Source organism: Echiichthys vipera, assembly GCF_963691815.1.
Source record: "Echiichthys vipera genome assembly, chromosome: 20".
Lineage (NCBI taxonomy): Eukaryota > Metazoa > Chordata > Actinopteri > Perciformes > Trachinidae > Echiichthys > Echiichthys vipera.
This window is the reverse complement of record NC_139845.1, coordinates 6,099,324-6,116,046: the sequence shown is the minus strand read 5'-3', so window position 1 is coordinate 6,116,046 and position 16,723 is coordinate 6,099,324. Positions and strand designations below refer to the sequence as shown.

Genomic DNA, 16,723 nt, shown 5'->3' with positions numbered 1-16,723 from the left:
TTCGAGCATCCGTCTCCTCCTCCAATCAATACTCAGCTACACTGCAAAAAACAAAATCATTCCTTTGAACACACACACGTCATTTGATAATCCAGGGAAAGCACAAGATACTTATAAGGGTACATGTATCATGCAAATTGTATCTTTTACAAGTTTAATGTTAAATATATCGATATTTATCTTAATTTATTGAAAAATCTTAGCATGCACACGCACACACACACACACACTCTCTCTCTCTCACACACACACACACACTCACACACACAGACACACTCTCACACACACACACATACAGACACAGACAGACACACACACACACAAACACACACACAGACAGACAGACAGACACACACACACACACACACAAACACACAGACAGACAGACAGACAGACACACACACACACACACACACACACACAGAGACACTCACTCACTCACTCACTCACATACACAGACACAGACACACACACACACACACACACACACACACACACACACACACACACACACACACACAGACACACATACACACACACACACACACACATACATACACACACACACACACACACACACGCATACTCTCACACACACACACACACACACACACACACACACACACACACACACACACAGACGGAATATCACACCTGTATTCACCTGTTTCAATAAAGGACATGATTTGACTAATGCCTTGTAAACAAAAGAACCTTTTTACAGTGTAAAAACAGAGCAAACGTGCGTCTCCGCTCCCAGTGTGTTGTTGGCTGAGCCGTGCGGTGATGCTCTGAGTGATTATTGGTGAAGCCAGAGGAGGGAGGGAGGGAGGCGATAATAATCCGCGCACAGCCGTTGCCAGAGCTGCTCGCGGCGGGCGTCGGGACACCATGGAGCCGCTGTCTCTCGGCAGGTTTAACTCTCCGGGCAAATCGCAAGAAGGACAAACAGAATAGTCACCTGCAAAGAAACAAAAACCCCAAAAGAGCGGAGAGCTGCATTGTTTTCACGAGCTTTCTCCCCCTCGGAGTGTTGCGCATCTTACCGGAGCTCTGCACCATCGGATGCCGGGAGCGCAGCATCTGGACAGGGGCTGATCCGAGTGCTCGCCTCGGGTCGTTACATATTTATTTATTTTTTTAGGAGTTTCCGAAGCGAACCACCTTTAGCTGATAACAAACCGGATCAGCTGTGGATTGTTCTGCCCCATCCAAGGGATTATGATTTTCTCAGACATGAGTACGGGGACCAACTCCCCCAAGGTGCACCCGCCGAATGGGACGAGGTTTTACACATTCCAGGCAAGTTGACTGTGGCTTTTACAGTCCGTCCGTTTCCCTCCGTGCATCACGACTCAAATGTCAGCTCCTCTTTTTTTTATCTTTCAATGCTGCTTGTGTTTCCTTTTGCTGACTGTTTCTTGTTGTTGCTCCGTGGCTTTTTATTGGGGCATATGTCGAGGTTGTTTGTAGATGATTGTCTGCAGAATGTGGGGTGTTTCCTACCCGCATGTGTGGACTGACTCCCTCCCTCAGTCCCCCATGTTTGCTCAATTCTAATATCCTATGACTATGTATTGATTTGCAGTGCAGTCCTTGTTGTTTTGCATTTTAGGTGGATATTGAGAAATATAAGCAAGACTAGTCTTCCATAATGTCTTATTGCTTAAAGTCAAAGCAAAGTGGATGCTCAGATGTATACAGTATATGTGCACTCAGTATTGATAAAGTCCTTGAATAGTAACAATAAGGGTCTTTATATATTCTCACTTTAAAACCTTAAGAGAAAACATATGAGATGATGGATTTCAGCGTTGTCACACTTCAGCTTGTTGAATAAAACATTTGAGAGTGTAAAATGGTGAGAGACTAGAATTCAGAGTTCATCTTCCTACTGTATAATGATGATCATTTATTCAAGCTTGGCCCACTGTATCTCACCCCCTGTACGTACATCTATATTTGAATTGTGCTCTGTTTCTGTTACATTCCTCCTGCTTTAAAAGAGGAACAAGGGCACATGTGCACAGTGCCCCACATTGATCACTGTATAGGCTAACCGTGCATATTTCAACCCTGCCCAGAGCCAATGCATGGCAATGAAGGGGTGTCAGTGGATATCGATCGAGTGTGTTCAATCTGACTCCTGTAACCAAGCCAGCGCTTTCTGTTTTTTACTGTGGGTGGAAGGAAAGAGGGAAGGAAATGTTTTCAGTGTGTCCTTTTCTTCTGCAAGTCTTCAAGAACCTGCTGGTTTTGCAGTATGAATATGAGCAGGGGGAAAAAAAGGTTATGATGATGGTGGAATTTTTGCATCCAGGTGCAGTCTGCGTGATTTTAGACGCTTTACTGAAGATGAGTTGAAAGTGGTTTGTGGGTTGCTTTTCAAGTGAGCTGAAGTGCTGATGGGAGCTGGGATGAGATGTTTATGTAGAAACACACCTGCATACTCAGTCTAATCACAATTTGGGCCAGCGACAGGCCAGTATGTCATTCCTACCCTTTTCATAGTTGTTTTGCCAGTGAGGTGATATTCTAGACAACAAGGAAACGCCAGGGGCTGCAAAAGCATAATAAGACAGAATATCATTATCGCTGCCTCTTAAATCACTCCAGTAACATGTTTATCTGCCCTCTAACTGCACAGCATCTGTGACTTTCGCACTTGAAGTTTGGTTTTTTTTCCCCCTTCGGTGTCATAAACCTCACTTTGCCTTTTCATGTCAAGTTAGAAAATAACGAAAGGCTCCCCGAGGGCTCGTACCTGTCGGAAGAAGCTCCTCTGGTATCACAAAATCAAAGGCGTCAAATCCCCATTAAAAGTCAGTACTGGGCCGTTCTATGCACATAAATCACAATTCATTTTCTTCCGCTCTTGAGGCGATAGAACGTGCACCATGATTGGTTTGCTAAAAGGCGATGAGCCATGCCAAATCAGTGTGTTCGGAGTTCTGCCATTTTGAACACACTTCCTGTCGGATTGTTTACCAACTCATGTTATCAGATCGCCCTTACTAGTTTGGAATTATAAATCAGCCGAGGCAGATTTAATTAAATTGCAAGGAAGCTTCATGATCATGACCATGATGAAGTCCTTGAGTTCCTTTTAGTATTCACTGCCAGACTCTGCAAACATGTACCCAGAAGTGAAGAGTTTGCATAGTTTGGAAGCTCGCTATCTGCCACACAGCTGTGTCTACAGTCTCTGCCTCTTGCTCCGACTCTCAACCCATATCTCTTTAATGACATTATGGTGCTTCCCTCTTTGCTAACTTTCAGAAGGCTAAAAAGAGTTTTTCTCATACGAACTTGGTCCATTTTTGGCGAGGGGCGGTGCCTCGATAGAGCAAACAGGAAGCAGGGCATGATACGGATTAGACCGCGGCCATGTAGCTGTTTCATAATTTGGTCATAAACAACCGAGTCTCTTGCCGGTCCCTGAAGTCGTCTGACGATTTCCACATTCGCGCCTACAGGCAGAAGCTCCAGAATCTCTTCGTCTCACCAGTGTTACATTTTCATGGTCGTCTGTGTAAATCGCACTTCTTCTTCTCCACCCTTGAATGTTTTCTCTTCCCGTTTTGCGCAGGCCGCATGATAGAAACATCACCAACACATGGGCTCAGTCGGACCTTACTCAGGATTTGTAGTAGGGAGCTGGCAAAGTCTCTTTAATGTCTGATCCAAATGATATGGATGTTTGCATTCTTGCATCCAGCTTCACCAGGTAATGCCTAGATAATTTCAGCTTTGCAGCTCATGTGTGAAAGAAGTTTAAGGCCCAGAGGTGCTTTGAACTACTATCAGTAAGCTAACATGTTCACAACAACGATGCTAACAGGCCGTGTTCAACATCATATTTTAGTGTACTACCATGGTAACATTTGCTGATTGTACTAAACGCAAAGTGTGGCTGAGGCAGATGGGAAGGATGCACAGGCATTTAGTCATGAACCAGAGTATTGACTTGTTGATGGTACTTGAGTAAAAGTTCACCGGAGTTAATACAATTTATCCCAAGGGGAACATCGATGTCCGAACCAAATGTCATGGCAATTTGTCCGGTAGTTGTCGTGACATTTCACTAAGAACCACTAATGTCAACCTCTTGATGGCGGTAGAGGAAAAGTCACCTCCCGTCTGAGCTTTTTTTTTTATGTGTATTTTTTCGGGTTGGAGTGACATCCAATTAGATTTCTCCCATGGGATCCTGAGCCCACTGGACCATATTAGTTGGTTCCTGCAGTCTCAACCTCCGAGTCTCTTTGATGTTACACAAGTTCATAGAGTCCAAGAGATATGTTGGATGCCCCAGCGAGCCATCATAAAAACAGGAAAAGTCCATGTAATATCTCTATTAAGCAACACTTCATAGAGTTGTCCCGGTAGGAGGCAATTTAAGCATCAGTGTGCACGATGTTTCTGCTCCCTGGGCGATTTTCTGGTGAGATGAATGCAGTCGGAGCTTTTAAGAAATGAGCTCACTGAGGATAAAAGATAAGTGTAAATGTTCAAACTTGTAGAATCAAGTGTTGTGAACCAGACTCTAGAGACCTCCTGTTGGATCGCAAAATCTTTCAATGATATGTCCCATTTCTAGGATAAATATAGAGTATTCAAACTGATTTCAACTGGATCTTTCCTTTATATTATTAGGTGTTTATTCCATTGCTTCCACAAAATAATAACCTGCCAAACCGTTTGTCAAGGGTTGAGCTGCCTGAAAAATTAGGTAATTGTTGCCCAGTGTTTGTCCTTGTTTGTCAAATTAGCACTGCATGTGATTCGTCTCTTCAGCTGCTATATCTTTGCCCTAAAGGCCTCTGCTTCTCTCTCTGTGTAAATTGCACTGTCACCTGTAGCAATAGAAGGTACTATTACCGCGAAAGGCTCATCCTCTACAGTTAATTGTTAGGAATTGGATAACAAGAAGGAGGTAACAATGACTACCTAATCTAATATGTGCTGAGGCAAAGACGCACCAAAGCTGGCAGAAAACTCTCTAACAGATGCATTTTACTCGTCCCTGTGGCCTTTTCGCACAAAAGCGTCCCTCTGGCCGGCTAGTAAAGTGAAAAGGAAGGAAATGAGCTGGATCTCCTTCAGAGTAATTCGCTCTTTTGCACCGAACTGGTATTTGGGAAGTTTATACACAACGGCCGTAGAAGGGCTTTGGCTAAAGAGCTACTGTTTTGGGGTTGGATACACCTATGAGCATTTGTCCTCTGTGCTCTGTTTGTAAGCTCAGCCACAACCCAGGCCAACCCCCCTTAATCAAACCGTTAAAGCCACACCACGTACGTCTCTCCCTTCTGACAGTCTGACTGAGAGTCTTGCATTCGGGGCTTGACAGGAAAGATGGATGACAGGGCGGCGCATGCTGATTAAAAAGTGCTACATCTCATTTAGCCTGGTGCTTACCTCAACGCAAGGACATTCGGACTGTGGCTCGTATTGAACTTCTTTTATACTCAAGCTGAGTGCAAGAGTGGCACTGTGCCTCTTTAATTCAGCGCTACATCTCCAAATGCATAAATCACACACTCTCGCACCTTCACACCCTCACCGGAAACCTTTCCCAGGCCCAGTCGGGCGCTCGGAGCGGAGAATGTCTGTGTGGCAGGATGACGCATCAGGTGACACCAGACAGGAGTTTGAATGACAAGTTAGCACCTATTTCTACTGCATCGTCATGGCGATGCCTTAATTGTCTACAGTCTAGCTTGGTGTTTCTTCTCTCATGGAGTGGAACTGGATTTTCCTGTTAGTGAAGGAGTTGCTGTTCTGTGATCTGAGGCTGTTGAATCAATAAGTCATTAATCAATAAATAAGAGAAATGCAAATGTTTGTTTCAGTACCTCAAATTTGAGGATTTGTTTCTCCTGACGTCCTCAAATGTCTCATTTTGTCCACAACAAAAGATATTCAGTACACTGTCATAGAGAAGAAAATATTCACATTAAAGAATCAGGGAATTTGGACATTTATTCTTGTTTTAAAAGACTCAAAATGAACATAATACGGGGCCTTAAATTAAAGAATTGCACCCCTTGTGACATTTCAACGCATTTCCTGTCGTCTTGGCTCAAATCACTGTATTAGTAACCTCTCGATATCTACTGCACGTCAACACTTAATCTTGGAAATCCCCATTAGTGCAGCATGATGATGGACATGATGCAGGGCCCTGCCCCTGCGATGATCTCTGCACACGTGTCAAAGCAAACTGCAGTTACTCAACTCATCACATGACGTCGGGCGGTGCTGCGGGTTGATCCGGAGGGAAACGTGGAAGACCTGTGAGCCCTTTTCCACTGTTGCAAGTTGTGCGTCTGCCTATTAGTTGTGCGTCTGCCTATATGCAGGACAATTTTCTGTCTCGATTTGAATAACACGTGTGCAGATGGAGCAGCCGTGACGTGTTATCATGTATGAAAACACACGACTGCAAGTTCACGGCGTGAACTACACAGAAAAGCTCTCGTCACTCAAGCGTAGAGCAGACACACGAACACACACATAACACATCCAGCTGTGGGAGCAAGCTTAAATCCCCACCCCCAGCTGTCTTGCCCAGTGCCCTGCGTCATGTGTTCAGGGTCGGGTGACGGGACAACAAAAGGTGGCTGTGTGCAAACGGGCACAAACACGGCAAATTGTTACACGGCTGCCCGATTGAAGTTGAAGTGCTTGACCTTTTTATTTCTAACACTGGCACACTGCAATTGCTTACAACTGCACCGTGCTCCCTATTGGTGTCTATTCCTGCTGCCGGTCCCCTGAGTGGTGCGGATACGTGTATGTTGGAGGCGTTTGCCCTATTTTCTTGGTCTTTTTTTAATCAGCCCTCGTGCATTTAAAATCTGGCCGGGGCAGATGGGGAAGGGAGTTTGACCCACTTTGATGGATTCCACACCGATTAAAAGGATGAGTGAGCTTTCGAAAGCAAGAGGCCCCTGTGTGCGTGTGTGTTTATGTGTGTGTGTGTGTGTGTTTGTGTGTGCTGTTGTGTGTTTGTGTGTGTTTTTCATGTGTGAACAAGAGAGAAAAGTAATAGAAGAAGTCTATTTGTGTAGCGGTGATGTGTACTTGTTACTGTAAAGCCTGTACCTCGTGGGTAGCAGCTCTGTTCAGTCCATCCAGGAATCTACCAATCCCCAGAGAAGGGTTCATTAATGAATACATGTTTACAAATCATGAAGCCACAAACCTCACAGACTTTATTTTAACAGTTTCCTAGAGTGTGTCTTCTCAGGCAGCATTTGCCCACGGATCTGATTTTTCAAGTTATAAAAAGTGAACCATTTTCTGTTACAATAACTAAAACTAACCGGTTGTTTCTTATGGAGCTTGCTGGCAGCACTCCTTAGCAACATGAGAAGTGCTAAAGTTACCTTACAGACTGAACTCAGACTGAACTAGAAGCATGTTCAACTTCCAAGCAGCTACCAGCAGAAGTGGCTAATAGGACATTCCTGAGATTCCCAAACTCATTTTACTCTTACTGGAAAATATTACGGTGTATTTAAGATTAAATAGTTTGTGAATAATGCCAAAATATTGGATATTGTCCTTAATATCATGATTTATAACAGCTATTGTTTAAAAAAAGTTGACGTTCCTAATTTTTTAGATGTGATAGCTATGGAGGATGGAGCTTTAATTGAAGATATTTTTGAGAATGTCTTTGCATTTTCTGAATATCTTTCTAAAGGACGGGGCATGAGGAGGAGAATAATGATTAGATTAATTCTTCAGACTCTGTTCCATGTGGATTGCAGACTATTGCTTTATGAGCTAGACCACATACACAGTGTTCGGCGCTGTTTTATGTAGATTTGTCTTGTTTGTATTTGTGCTTAGGGGGCCGTGTTTGTGCGTTTGCATATTTGTTTTTCCATTGTGGGATACCTCCTGGAGCATTATTTGTAGGAGGTTTATGTTTGTGTTTTGATCATGTTTATATTTGGTTGATGTTCATGCACTGTGATGTTAGATGTCGGGAATGCTTGGTTTGTTGTTTGTTAATGTGTCTGAATTATTCCACGAGACATGAACAAAAAAGTAATTTATTAATTTATTCATGCATATAATATTTTTATTTATCATCTTTTCTTTAAAGGATAAGTCTGGTAATGTTTCTTTTTTTTAGTTTCAACATCAGTGGCGTTTTCAGGACAATTTGACGGGGGTTGCCAAGGTGGGACACAGAGCCAGAGTGGGGTGGCCATGGAAAAGCGAACCTGAACGAATGGCATGTGATATTTGTTATTAACTAATGCAGAGATGATTCATTCATTCATTCATCTTCAACCGCTTGTCCCTGTCGGGGTCGCGTGGAGAGGGGGAGATGGGTGGGTGAGCTGGAGCCGATCCCAGCTGACATCGGGCGTGAGGCGGGGTACACCCTAGACAGGACGCCAGTCTATCACAGGGAACATAGAGACAAACAGAGACACCATTCACACCAATTTTAGAGTCAAGAGATGATTCATAATTGAAAAAAAATTCCATGTAAGCATCCATTGTAATGTTTGACCTGGGTGATACAAACTAGAACATCACTAAAATGCAGTTACCATACTAATCTACTACTCTTTTCTATTCCACTTAAACCTAACCCTTTTTAATCAGTAATTATAATCAGGAAAGGTTATACATTTGATCCGTTTCCAGTTGAGTAGAGCCCTCATCACTTATCATTTAGCTTTGATACATCATCTGCAGGAGCGGTCACAGCCTGTTAAAGCTGTATCACCCACTTTATATACATCTACAGCTGCTTTTATTTGAATCAGACAGTCATCATGTGCACATGATAACTTTATATCCATGGAAATAGCTATGGTGTGTCTTTGTTGTTGAAGGTGTCCGTTAAAAATACCGTAATGGACTGTGGTAACTGTTCATGTTAATGTTCAAATGCTTAGAGAGTCACTGTTCAGAGTGAAACATTGAGAATTCCTACATGTCAGTGAAGTAAACATGTTGTGTTTGACATACTTTGAAGCCGGTCCGCATGTCAACATCCTACGAGAGTGGGCCGCGGGAGTATATATAACTGTAGTTGGCTGACAACTTAGCTAATGCTAACTGCTGGTTGGTTTCTGGTTCGACTAACAAGCTAGTAATGTGCAGTTCGTCTACTTTGAACTGCTTCTAAGTGCTAAATGAAGTTTTCACACACTCAGCAGAGAAGTCGACATAACTTAATGTCTATTACTATTACTAGCTACATAGGATGATTATCTCAAAGATGGTGGAACATAATGAAGTGTTGGACCTTTGCAGTCATTTTGCAAATCAGATAACTATCTTCAACTCTCTTGTCATTTTGTAGATGTCCAAAATGCTCCCACGCTGCTGATTTAAAGGCTCTGACGAAGGCCCTCTGACATATTGACTGCTCTTCTTAGCAAAGCTTCAGGTGTGCGGGACGATGACTCTCTGACCCAAAAAACACACACACTTGTTACGTAACTCGCGGGAGGATATCTCACTGCACACACAAACATGACTCGTGAGGGGTGGCAGCTGAAGGTCCTCGAGGCTGTGGCTGCGGGTTCAACTCCAACCTGCGGCTCCTTGTTGCATGTCTCTCTCTCACCCCATTTCCTGTCTGTCCTATATAATAAAAAGGCTTCAAAAACTGCCCAAAAATAATCTTGAAATAAATAATAATAATAAACATGACTCGTGAGGGTTAGGGTTAGGGTTAGGACACCACCGATATGGTAGCTTCCACAATTCTTGAAATCGCTTCATCCCGGCATCCCTTAAAAAAGGGTAGGGAAGTCAAAAAGTACTGAGATGGATTTACTCATTGTTGTTTTTTTTATGGGATTTGTTGACACAAACAAAAATGTAGAATATTTCCAGCCTCATCCTTTTAACATGTGACTAAAATTTCTGTCTTTATCGTACGTCATCCTTTAATCTCCTAGTACAATGGCAGCCATTGTCGGCCCATACTGAACAGTAAAACTGCCCTGATACAGTGCAGAGCTGCGTGTGCTTTCACATACGCGCACACATGCACAGCACATATCCCACAGAGATTTTAAAGTGGAGTAGGGTGCACACACAGGCCAGGCCGCTCACTTCAATAGACTCTAGTGTGCAAACAACCTCGCTTCATTGATGCAATTATGGTGTAACCCTTTGCCTGGCTTACTGCAGCAGTCTGATCTCATTCATCCAACAATGTGGACTTGAAAGGTAGAGAGTGTTTCTCATGCAGGGTGAAATCAAAGCCGGATGAATCGGTCTCCTCGTGTGCTTGGTCAAGTGACCGTCTTGTTAGCCATTTATTTGTCAGCGAGAGTGAAAGATGTTAACAGAGGTGGATGAAAGAAGGTTACATTTTATCAGAACAGACGGAGCCTCGAGAAAACTTTCACCCTGCTTTAGTAAAAAAGGGGCATCAGAGGCACCTTCACAAATGATTCTTCATTAAGCTGGACATGTCAGTATGGACTGGCTATGTGACTGGGTTAAAACAGTGGGATAGTAAGATAGGGAGATAGTAAAGCAGTGATTCATAGCTAGTAGTAAAACCAGCCTTACCTCAGCACTGGTCACCTAGAGACTTATTAAGCCATTGACATTGTGTCCTTTCCCCCCAAGATCCAATGGTCAGACATTATGTGACCCAATAACCAATCACCATTGGAAATGATGGAGCCTACAACCTTGACAGAATGGAGTAAAACTGCTCTCTCTCTAAATCTGTCTCTATGTTTTACACCCTTTCACATACACTAACATATATTGTTCCCATCCTCTGAGTGTCCTGCAGTAAGCTACAGAATAGGGTCACATTCTCACCATCGTCAGCATATTTGGCGTTGCTGTCCACCAGCCCCCACTGTCTCCAACCCCACCCACCTCCTTCTTTTTCAGACTGGAGAGTGGCGAGGTCATAGCCTGATAATTAGACTGACTTCTTCCATTCATTCATCTTCAACCGCTTGTCCCTGTCGGGGTCGCGCGCGCGGGGGGGATGTTACACCCTGGAGAGGACGCCAGTCTACCGCAGGGCGCATAGAGACAAACAGAGAGGGCAGTTTTTAGAGTCATCAATAAACCTAACACGTGCATGTTTTTGGAAACCGGAGAACCCGGAGAAATCCCACGCAGAGATGGGGAGAACATGCACCCAGCCGTGATTCGAACCGGGAACCCTCTTGCTGTGAGGCGACAGTGCTGACCAGCACACCTACCGTGTCGCCCTAGACTGTCTAGCTCTGATGCTGTTTTCATTTGACATGGATGCTGTCAGTTAGATGTCACTGCTATGTAGTAAGATGACATCTACTCCAAGTCCCGCCTACACATATGATATATGACTGTTTCTCTAACTGGCAGAAACAGACATGAAAGGGAACATCACCAGACCTATTTGAATTAGTGATAGACCGAAACAAAGGCGGGCCGATATTATTATTGCACTTGTAATGTATCAGCCGCCGCAGGCAGCTGCGTTCGCCAATAGTCTTTTCCTGGTAGAATTTTCAGACAGGCGTCCACAGGCAGCTCTGTGTCACAGGAGACGCCTTTTTTAAGTTCAATAAATATTCCTTTTTATAAATTGAGACTTCTAACATTTGTTATCATTGTGTAATTTTTATGATGTAAATTGAGGGACCAAAAGTAGTATCTGCTTCAAATATTGGTTCAAGAAAATCAGCAGTCTGTGTCGGTCATCGGCTGAAGCTGATGAAAAACAATCGGTATCTGCATTGTTCCCTTAAAAATCCATATCAGTCGATCCCTAATTTGAATGAGGGCTGTGTATTGGCAAGAATCTTACTTACAGAAAGGTGATTTATTTAGTCAACTGTTTTGGTCTTAGTCGATAAGTCTTTTTTTTTAGGTTTTTTTGGCTTTTAGTGCTTTTATTCTGATAGAACAGCTGGAGGTTGACAGGAAATTGGAGAGAGAGGGAGCGACATGCAGCAAGCAAAGGACTTTTTGCCTCTGTTTATGGGCTGTCTGCTCTGACCACTGAGCCATCGGGTGCCCCAATTAGTCATTTTTTATGCTTTTTTCATGCTGACTGACTTATTTCCAATAAACATACCAACACATCTCTGCTTCACACAGGATTTAAAGTGGTGCTTTCTGGAGAAACTCTGTTTTACAGATCTGACAATATATCAGAGTAGTGGTGCAGCACCTGCCCCACATTATAATACTTAAAGCAACAAACACATGTGAATCAATTCAAATGACCTGTCACTCTTGGTGTTAGTGTCCTGTTGGGTTCGGGCTCCATTGATATTCAGACAGGCACAGTACAGGCAATTAGAGTAAAAGTATGGCATGTTGGAACAGGGGAAATCAGTAACTGTCATTGTTGTTCTCATGCTCACTTTCCGTTTCATCGGCTATGGAGGTATCTCATCCCATTCATGCGTTCGTCCATACATGCAGTATCATCGCTTTCCCTCCATCTCTCCATCTGGGAGAATGACCAATCGCTGTCCGTGGTTCTGAAACTGGAGTACCCTTTCAGTAAAGCACTCCTCGATGGTCGTTTAATTTTATATCTCACACGTGCCCAGTGGGGGAAGTCTTGGGCCTTCTTACATTCCACCATTAACTCTGACTCTCTTTGTCTTAATACCCCCACACTCCTTCTCTGTGATCCTCACGTACATCTCCATTGGTTTCACCGACCCATCACTGTGCCAGTATGATTAAAGGGCAGTCCTTTTAGAGGCTGTGTTTTCAAACTGCTGTCGGGGTGGATTCATTCATCCCAAAACCTCTCTACAGCCTGCTGTGTTAGACCTTAAAAAAACTGTCTCACCCGCTCGGTCTCTTTGCAACATTATGTTTCCCCTGCAGTCGTTCACATGAGGCAATATAGTACACAGTGGCCTTTGTGAATAATGCAGTGGCAATAAACTCGTTTGCTATGTTCAATTACACCAGCTTTGGCTGCCTCCTCTTTTACTGCTGCTTTCCTTGTGTGTGTGTGTGTGTGTGTGTGTGTGTGTGTGTGTGTGTGTGTGTGTGTGTGTGTCTGTGTGTGTGTGTGTGTGTGTGTGTGTGTGTGTGTGTGTGTGTGTGTGTGTGTGTGTGTGTGTGTGTGTGTGTGTGTGTGTGTGTATGGCAAGGCCTGGCTATAAAGACTCAACAACATTCATTTTCTCCTCCTTTATTCCTCTATTAAACTGGAATGGTTTCCAAAAGTGGATTGTTGGCCTCTTTAAAATATAGTAAGCAGAAACTATTTCTTAAAAACATTTCTGCACTTTAGGTTACCTTGTTGTTGGTCGTTCTTGTTTCTTGCTAGACCTTGTGATCTCTCTCTCTCTTTGCTGTGACCTTTACCATAGATTCCAAGGTGTTGTCTCGCAGTCAATAGACAAATGAGAGACAGTGCACTTAATTAGCAAGGCATGCCGAAGAAAGTGAAACCCCGAAAGGAAGTCAATGCGTGGCTATTACACATTCCCTGGCCTCTGACCCCGAGCATCCATAACCGAGTCAACACAAGATAACAGGTTTTCCTTTCCGTGGCCATCGGGCCTACACTCCCACTTAATAGCCTTAAGCTTTGAATGCTGATATTGGGACGTGAATAATGACCATTGATTGGTGTGTATGTCACATAAAGTAGAAGCGGACTTTAACAGGCAAATCCATCTGATCTATAAAACAACAGGGTTGTAAAGTTTACAAGGTTGTGGAGGGATTGTGGCACCGTCGGTTCAAGACCATTTCGAACAAGGAGGCTGCGTGATTTTAGGGGAATGAAATATACCCCCTTTATGCAATTCCAAGACGAAGTATGCAGAAATATTACATCGCACCATTTTTTGAATAGGCGCAAAAACACATTTATACTGCATGCAAAAAACTGCATAGTTTTTGCCCCAAACAGCATGGGATTAGCATAAAATGGGGAATTTCAGTAAAAAGGAGTAATGGGCTTCCACAGAACCCATTTCTATTCATTCATGAGGTGAGAGGCCAAAGGACCCCTTTGAAAATCTCTGTGCCAGTTCCTCCTTTGCCAAAACGAAGGCTAAATTTTGAGCATTGTTCAGCCCCCTTCTGTTTAATGCTTGGTACCAATGGATGCCTTAAGTTGTCTTATTTCATATGCTATCAATATCTTCACTGTAGCTTTAACGTGGAGCCTTATAAAGCATCTTAAATACAGTCTTGTTAGGGGGGCCAGAGGACAGGGGCACTGGCTCCCCTTTGCCCCCCCCCCCTTAGAACTGCAATTGTGATCATGTTTTACATCTGGATCTTATCATGTGAGGCTTTTACAGTCATTATCACATGTGTATTGTTTACACAAACTGCATTTTGAACACAGAAGCAGTTTGTGTAGCCTCTTAGGTATCTATTCCCGCTGCTACCAGCCCCATCCTCCCATCATGCACTGAAATGAAACCTTCCAAAATCAATACATCCGCTCGCGGGTTCACATGGGATAAACTGAATCAGTTCATCCGGCAGACACACAGTCACTCCCCGCTGAGACAACACCACCTCAGCACCTCGTGTTTTTCCAGCAAGGCTTGTTCACAGGGGTCTAGCAGCAAGCATCTGTGTGTAGAAAGCCAACAGAGAACTTAATTATCTGATATCCTCACAGGTCTTATATCCGGTGTCTCATTGTAGGAACATTCTCACCTGCTGTGCCTTCGCTCTCTCTGGCATTGAGCTCTAGCCCAAACTTTGGGGCCGAGAACTTTCTCCTACTTTTTTTTTTCCCCGAGAAGACGATTTGTACCTAAAAGCCCCGCAGGTGAGCTGGGAGCCACTAGCCATTCAGAACTTTTAATGAAAGTGAATAATGTAATGGCAATATGATTGAAGAGGCCTCTGCAGACAGGGCACTAGGGAGGTACTGAGTCAGTTTACCGGGGGCACAGCAATTAACACGGAATATATTGAGAGACAGTTTGGATTGGCTACCTCCCTTGTCTCTGTAGCGAGAGAAGATGATTATGTCTTTTAACATATAAATGATTTTTTTCTGTTTCTTTTAAAGGTCCCAAATTACGCTATGATTTCCAGGTTCGTACTTACGTTATTTTGGATTTCTACTTGAACATGTTCACATGCTTTAATGTTAAAAAAACCATTATTCCGTCTGAAGATGCCTGTAATCATGGTATGTCTGTAACGCTCCGTTTTAGCTCCTGTCTCTTTTAGAGTCCCACTCGAAAAATATTATTGGACCTCTAATCTAATTGTATTGACATCTATGAAAGCGCACTGCTTGTTCGAACATTGCGATCCCTGATTATCACCCAAATGACTATTTCAGCTTTAATATAATGCTAAAATGTGCACAGTTGCTCTGTCATTAGAGCATGCCTTGCGGCTTTTGCACATATATTTGCACTGAGGATGTGTGCAGTCCTTAACAGTGGCATAGACCGCATGTAGTTTTCCAGATGCAGCAGCTGCTAACAATCCCTCTCCTGCTTGCTGCTGTAAATGATATGATCATTTTGGCATCATAATAGTATGAATTTGATGAAAATAGCTTTTTGTTGAGCTGTGTTAGCTACAGCTTTGAGTTGGGTCATGTCTAACAGTGCCTCCATACATTCCTTAACCAGTCCAGTGACCACCGATATACACACATACAGAATGACGCACACCAAGTGTGTCTCTTTGCACCCATTAAATAGCTTCTTTGGCTTTCAGAGGTTGATAACACGCTGTAGGCTGCAGCCATTGAGCTCCCCTATCAGTAGTTATGGCAGTTTAGCCTGAGAGTCACTGTTTAAATGTCTGACAGCAGTGAGCACCATGTTGGCTAACTTCAGTTCAAACACTCTCCACCGCACTAAAGGGGAATTGTGTGGTCAAGTACCTCTTGTTGTACCGCTACAGGACCAAAGGCCTTAAAAGCCTCTTTCTGTTGAATGCATGCAGGTGTTCAGGATTCAGGATAAAAGGAGCACAAGGGTGAAGAGAGTTTGCCAGAAGCAGAGAGATTTTTAAACTGTTATATCACAACTATGATATAACAATATGCAGAAAAGTTGTGATTCTAATAATCAATCTTATATATTCTTTTGGGAAGTAAATTACAGCGAAATTAAGGTATCTGATTTTTTATTCTTTTTTATTGTTAAGCATGTCGAGATGCTGTTTAAACACTGTCAAAGTATCAAAACACTCAATCCACAGAGACATGCACTCTGCTTATATTTATCCTTTAAACGAAAATCAGGATTTCCTGTATGTTGTGATGTCACAACTGTGCGATATATAGGTAAAAACTTTCTGCTACAGTACCCGGCTGTAATGACGGTGCAGAGACACCAACAGCGCAGATGTGGAAGAAAAATCTGGCTTTTTCACGAGAAGGTCTTAAAGAGACAGGCGCTTAAACGCAGACTCTCTACCTGAAACGCTGCGTTTCAAGTATGAACCTTAAAATGATCATAATATGGGACCTTTCATGTCAAGCTAAAAATATCCCCTTTAAATACATGCTAGGAGTCTGTGGATGCCAACTTAAAGGAGGGGAGATGTCTTCTGTCTGTGTAATAAGCCTGATACAGACACAAAACAGGCCACTGACTGGCGTTAGCTCTGTGATCTGTTTTAATGTGAGCTGACAGCTAGCCCGGCATGGCATGGCTCTGACCAGGCCCTGTGGCCCTGCAGGCCATTCCAGTCCTCTGTGAAGGAGGGAGCGCCACCTGCTACATGGCGATCACTTCAACGCGAGACA

General features: G+C 43.4%; 1 protein-coding gene across 8 annotated transcripts in view; it reads left to right on the top strand.

Annotated features, from left to right (window-relative positions):
- ppfia2 (PTPRF interacting protein alpha 2) overlaps window positions 1-16,723 on the top strand; it is a gene marked incomplete at both ends in the record, with an annotated part of 164,231 nt that overhangs the window by 61,282 nt on the left and 86,226 nt on the right. The window contains one exon of one of the 8 annotated variants that reach the window (XM_083934990.1): window positions 1,222-1,302. The exons of the other annotated variants lie outside the window; for them this stretch is intronic. Within the exon in view, the coding sequence (XP_083791116.1) occupies window positions 1,222-1,302 (81 nt within the window). Of the gene's footprint in view, window positions 1-1,221; window positions 1,303-16,723 lie in introns of those variants that run through there. 8 annotated transcript variants of the gene reach the window in all.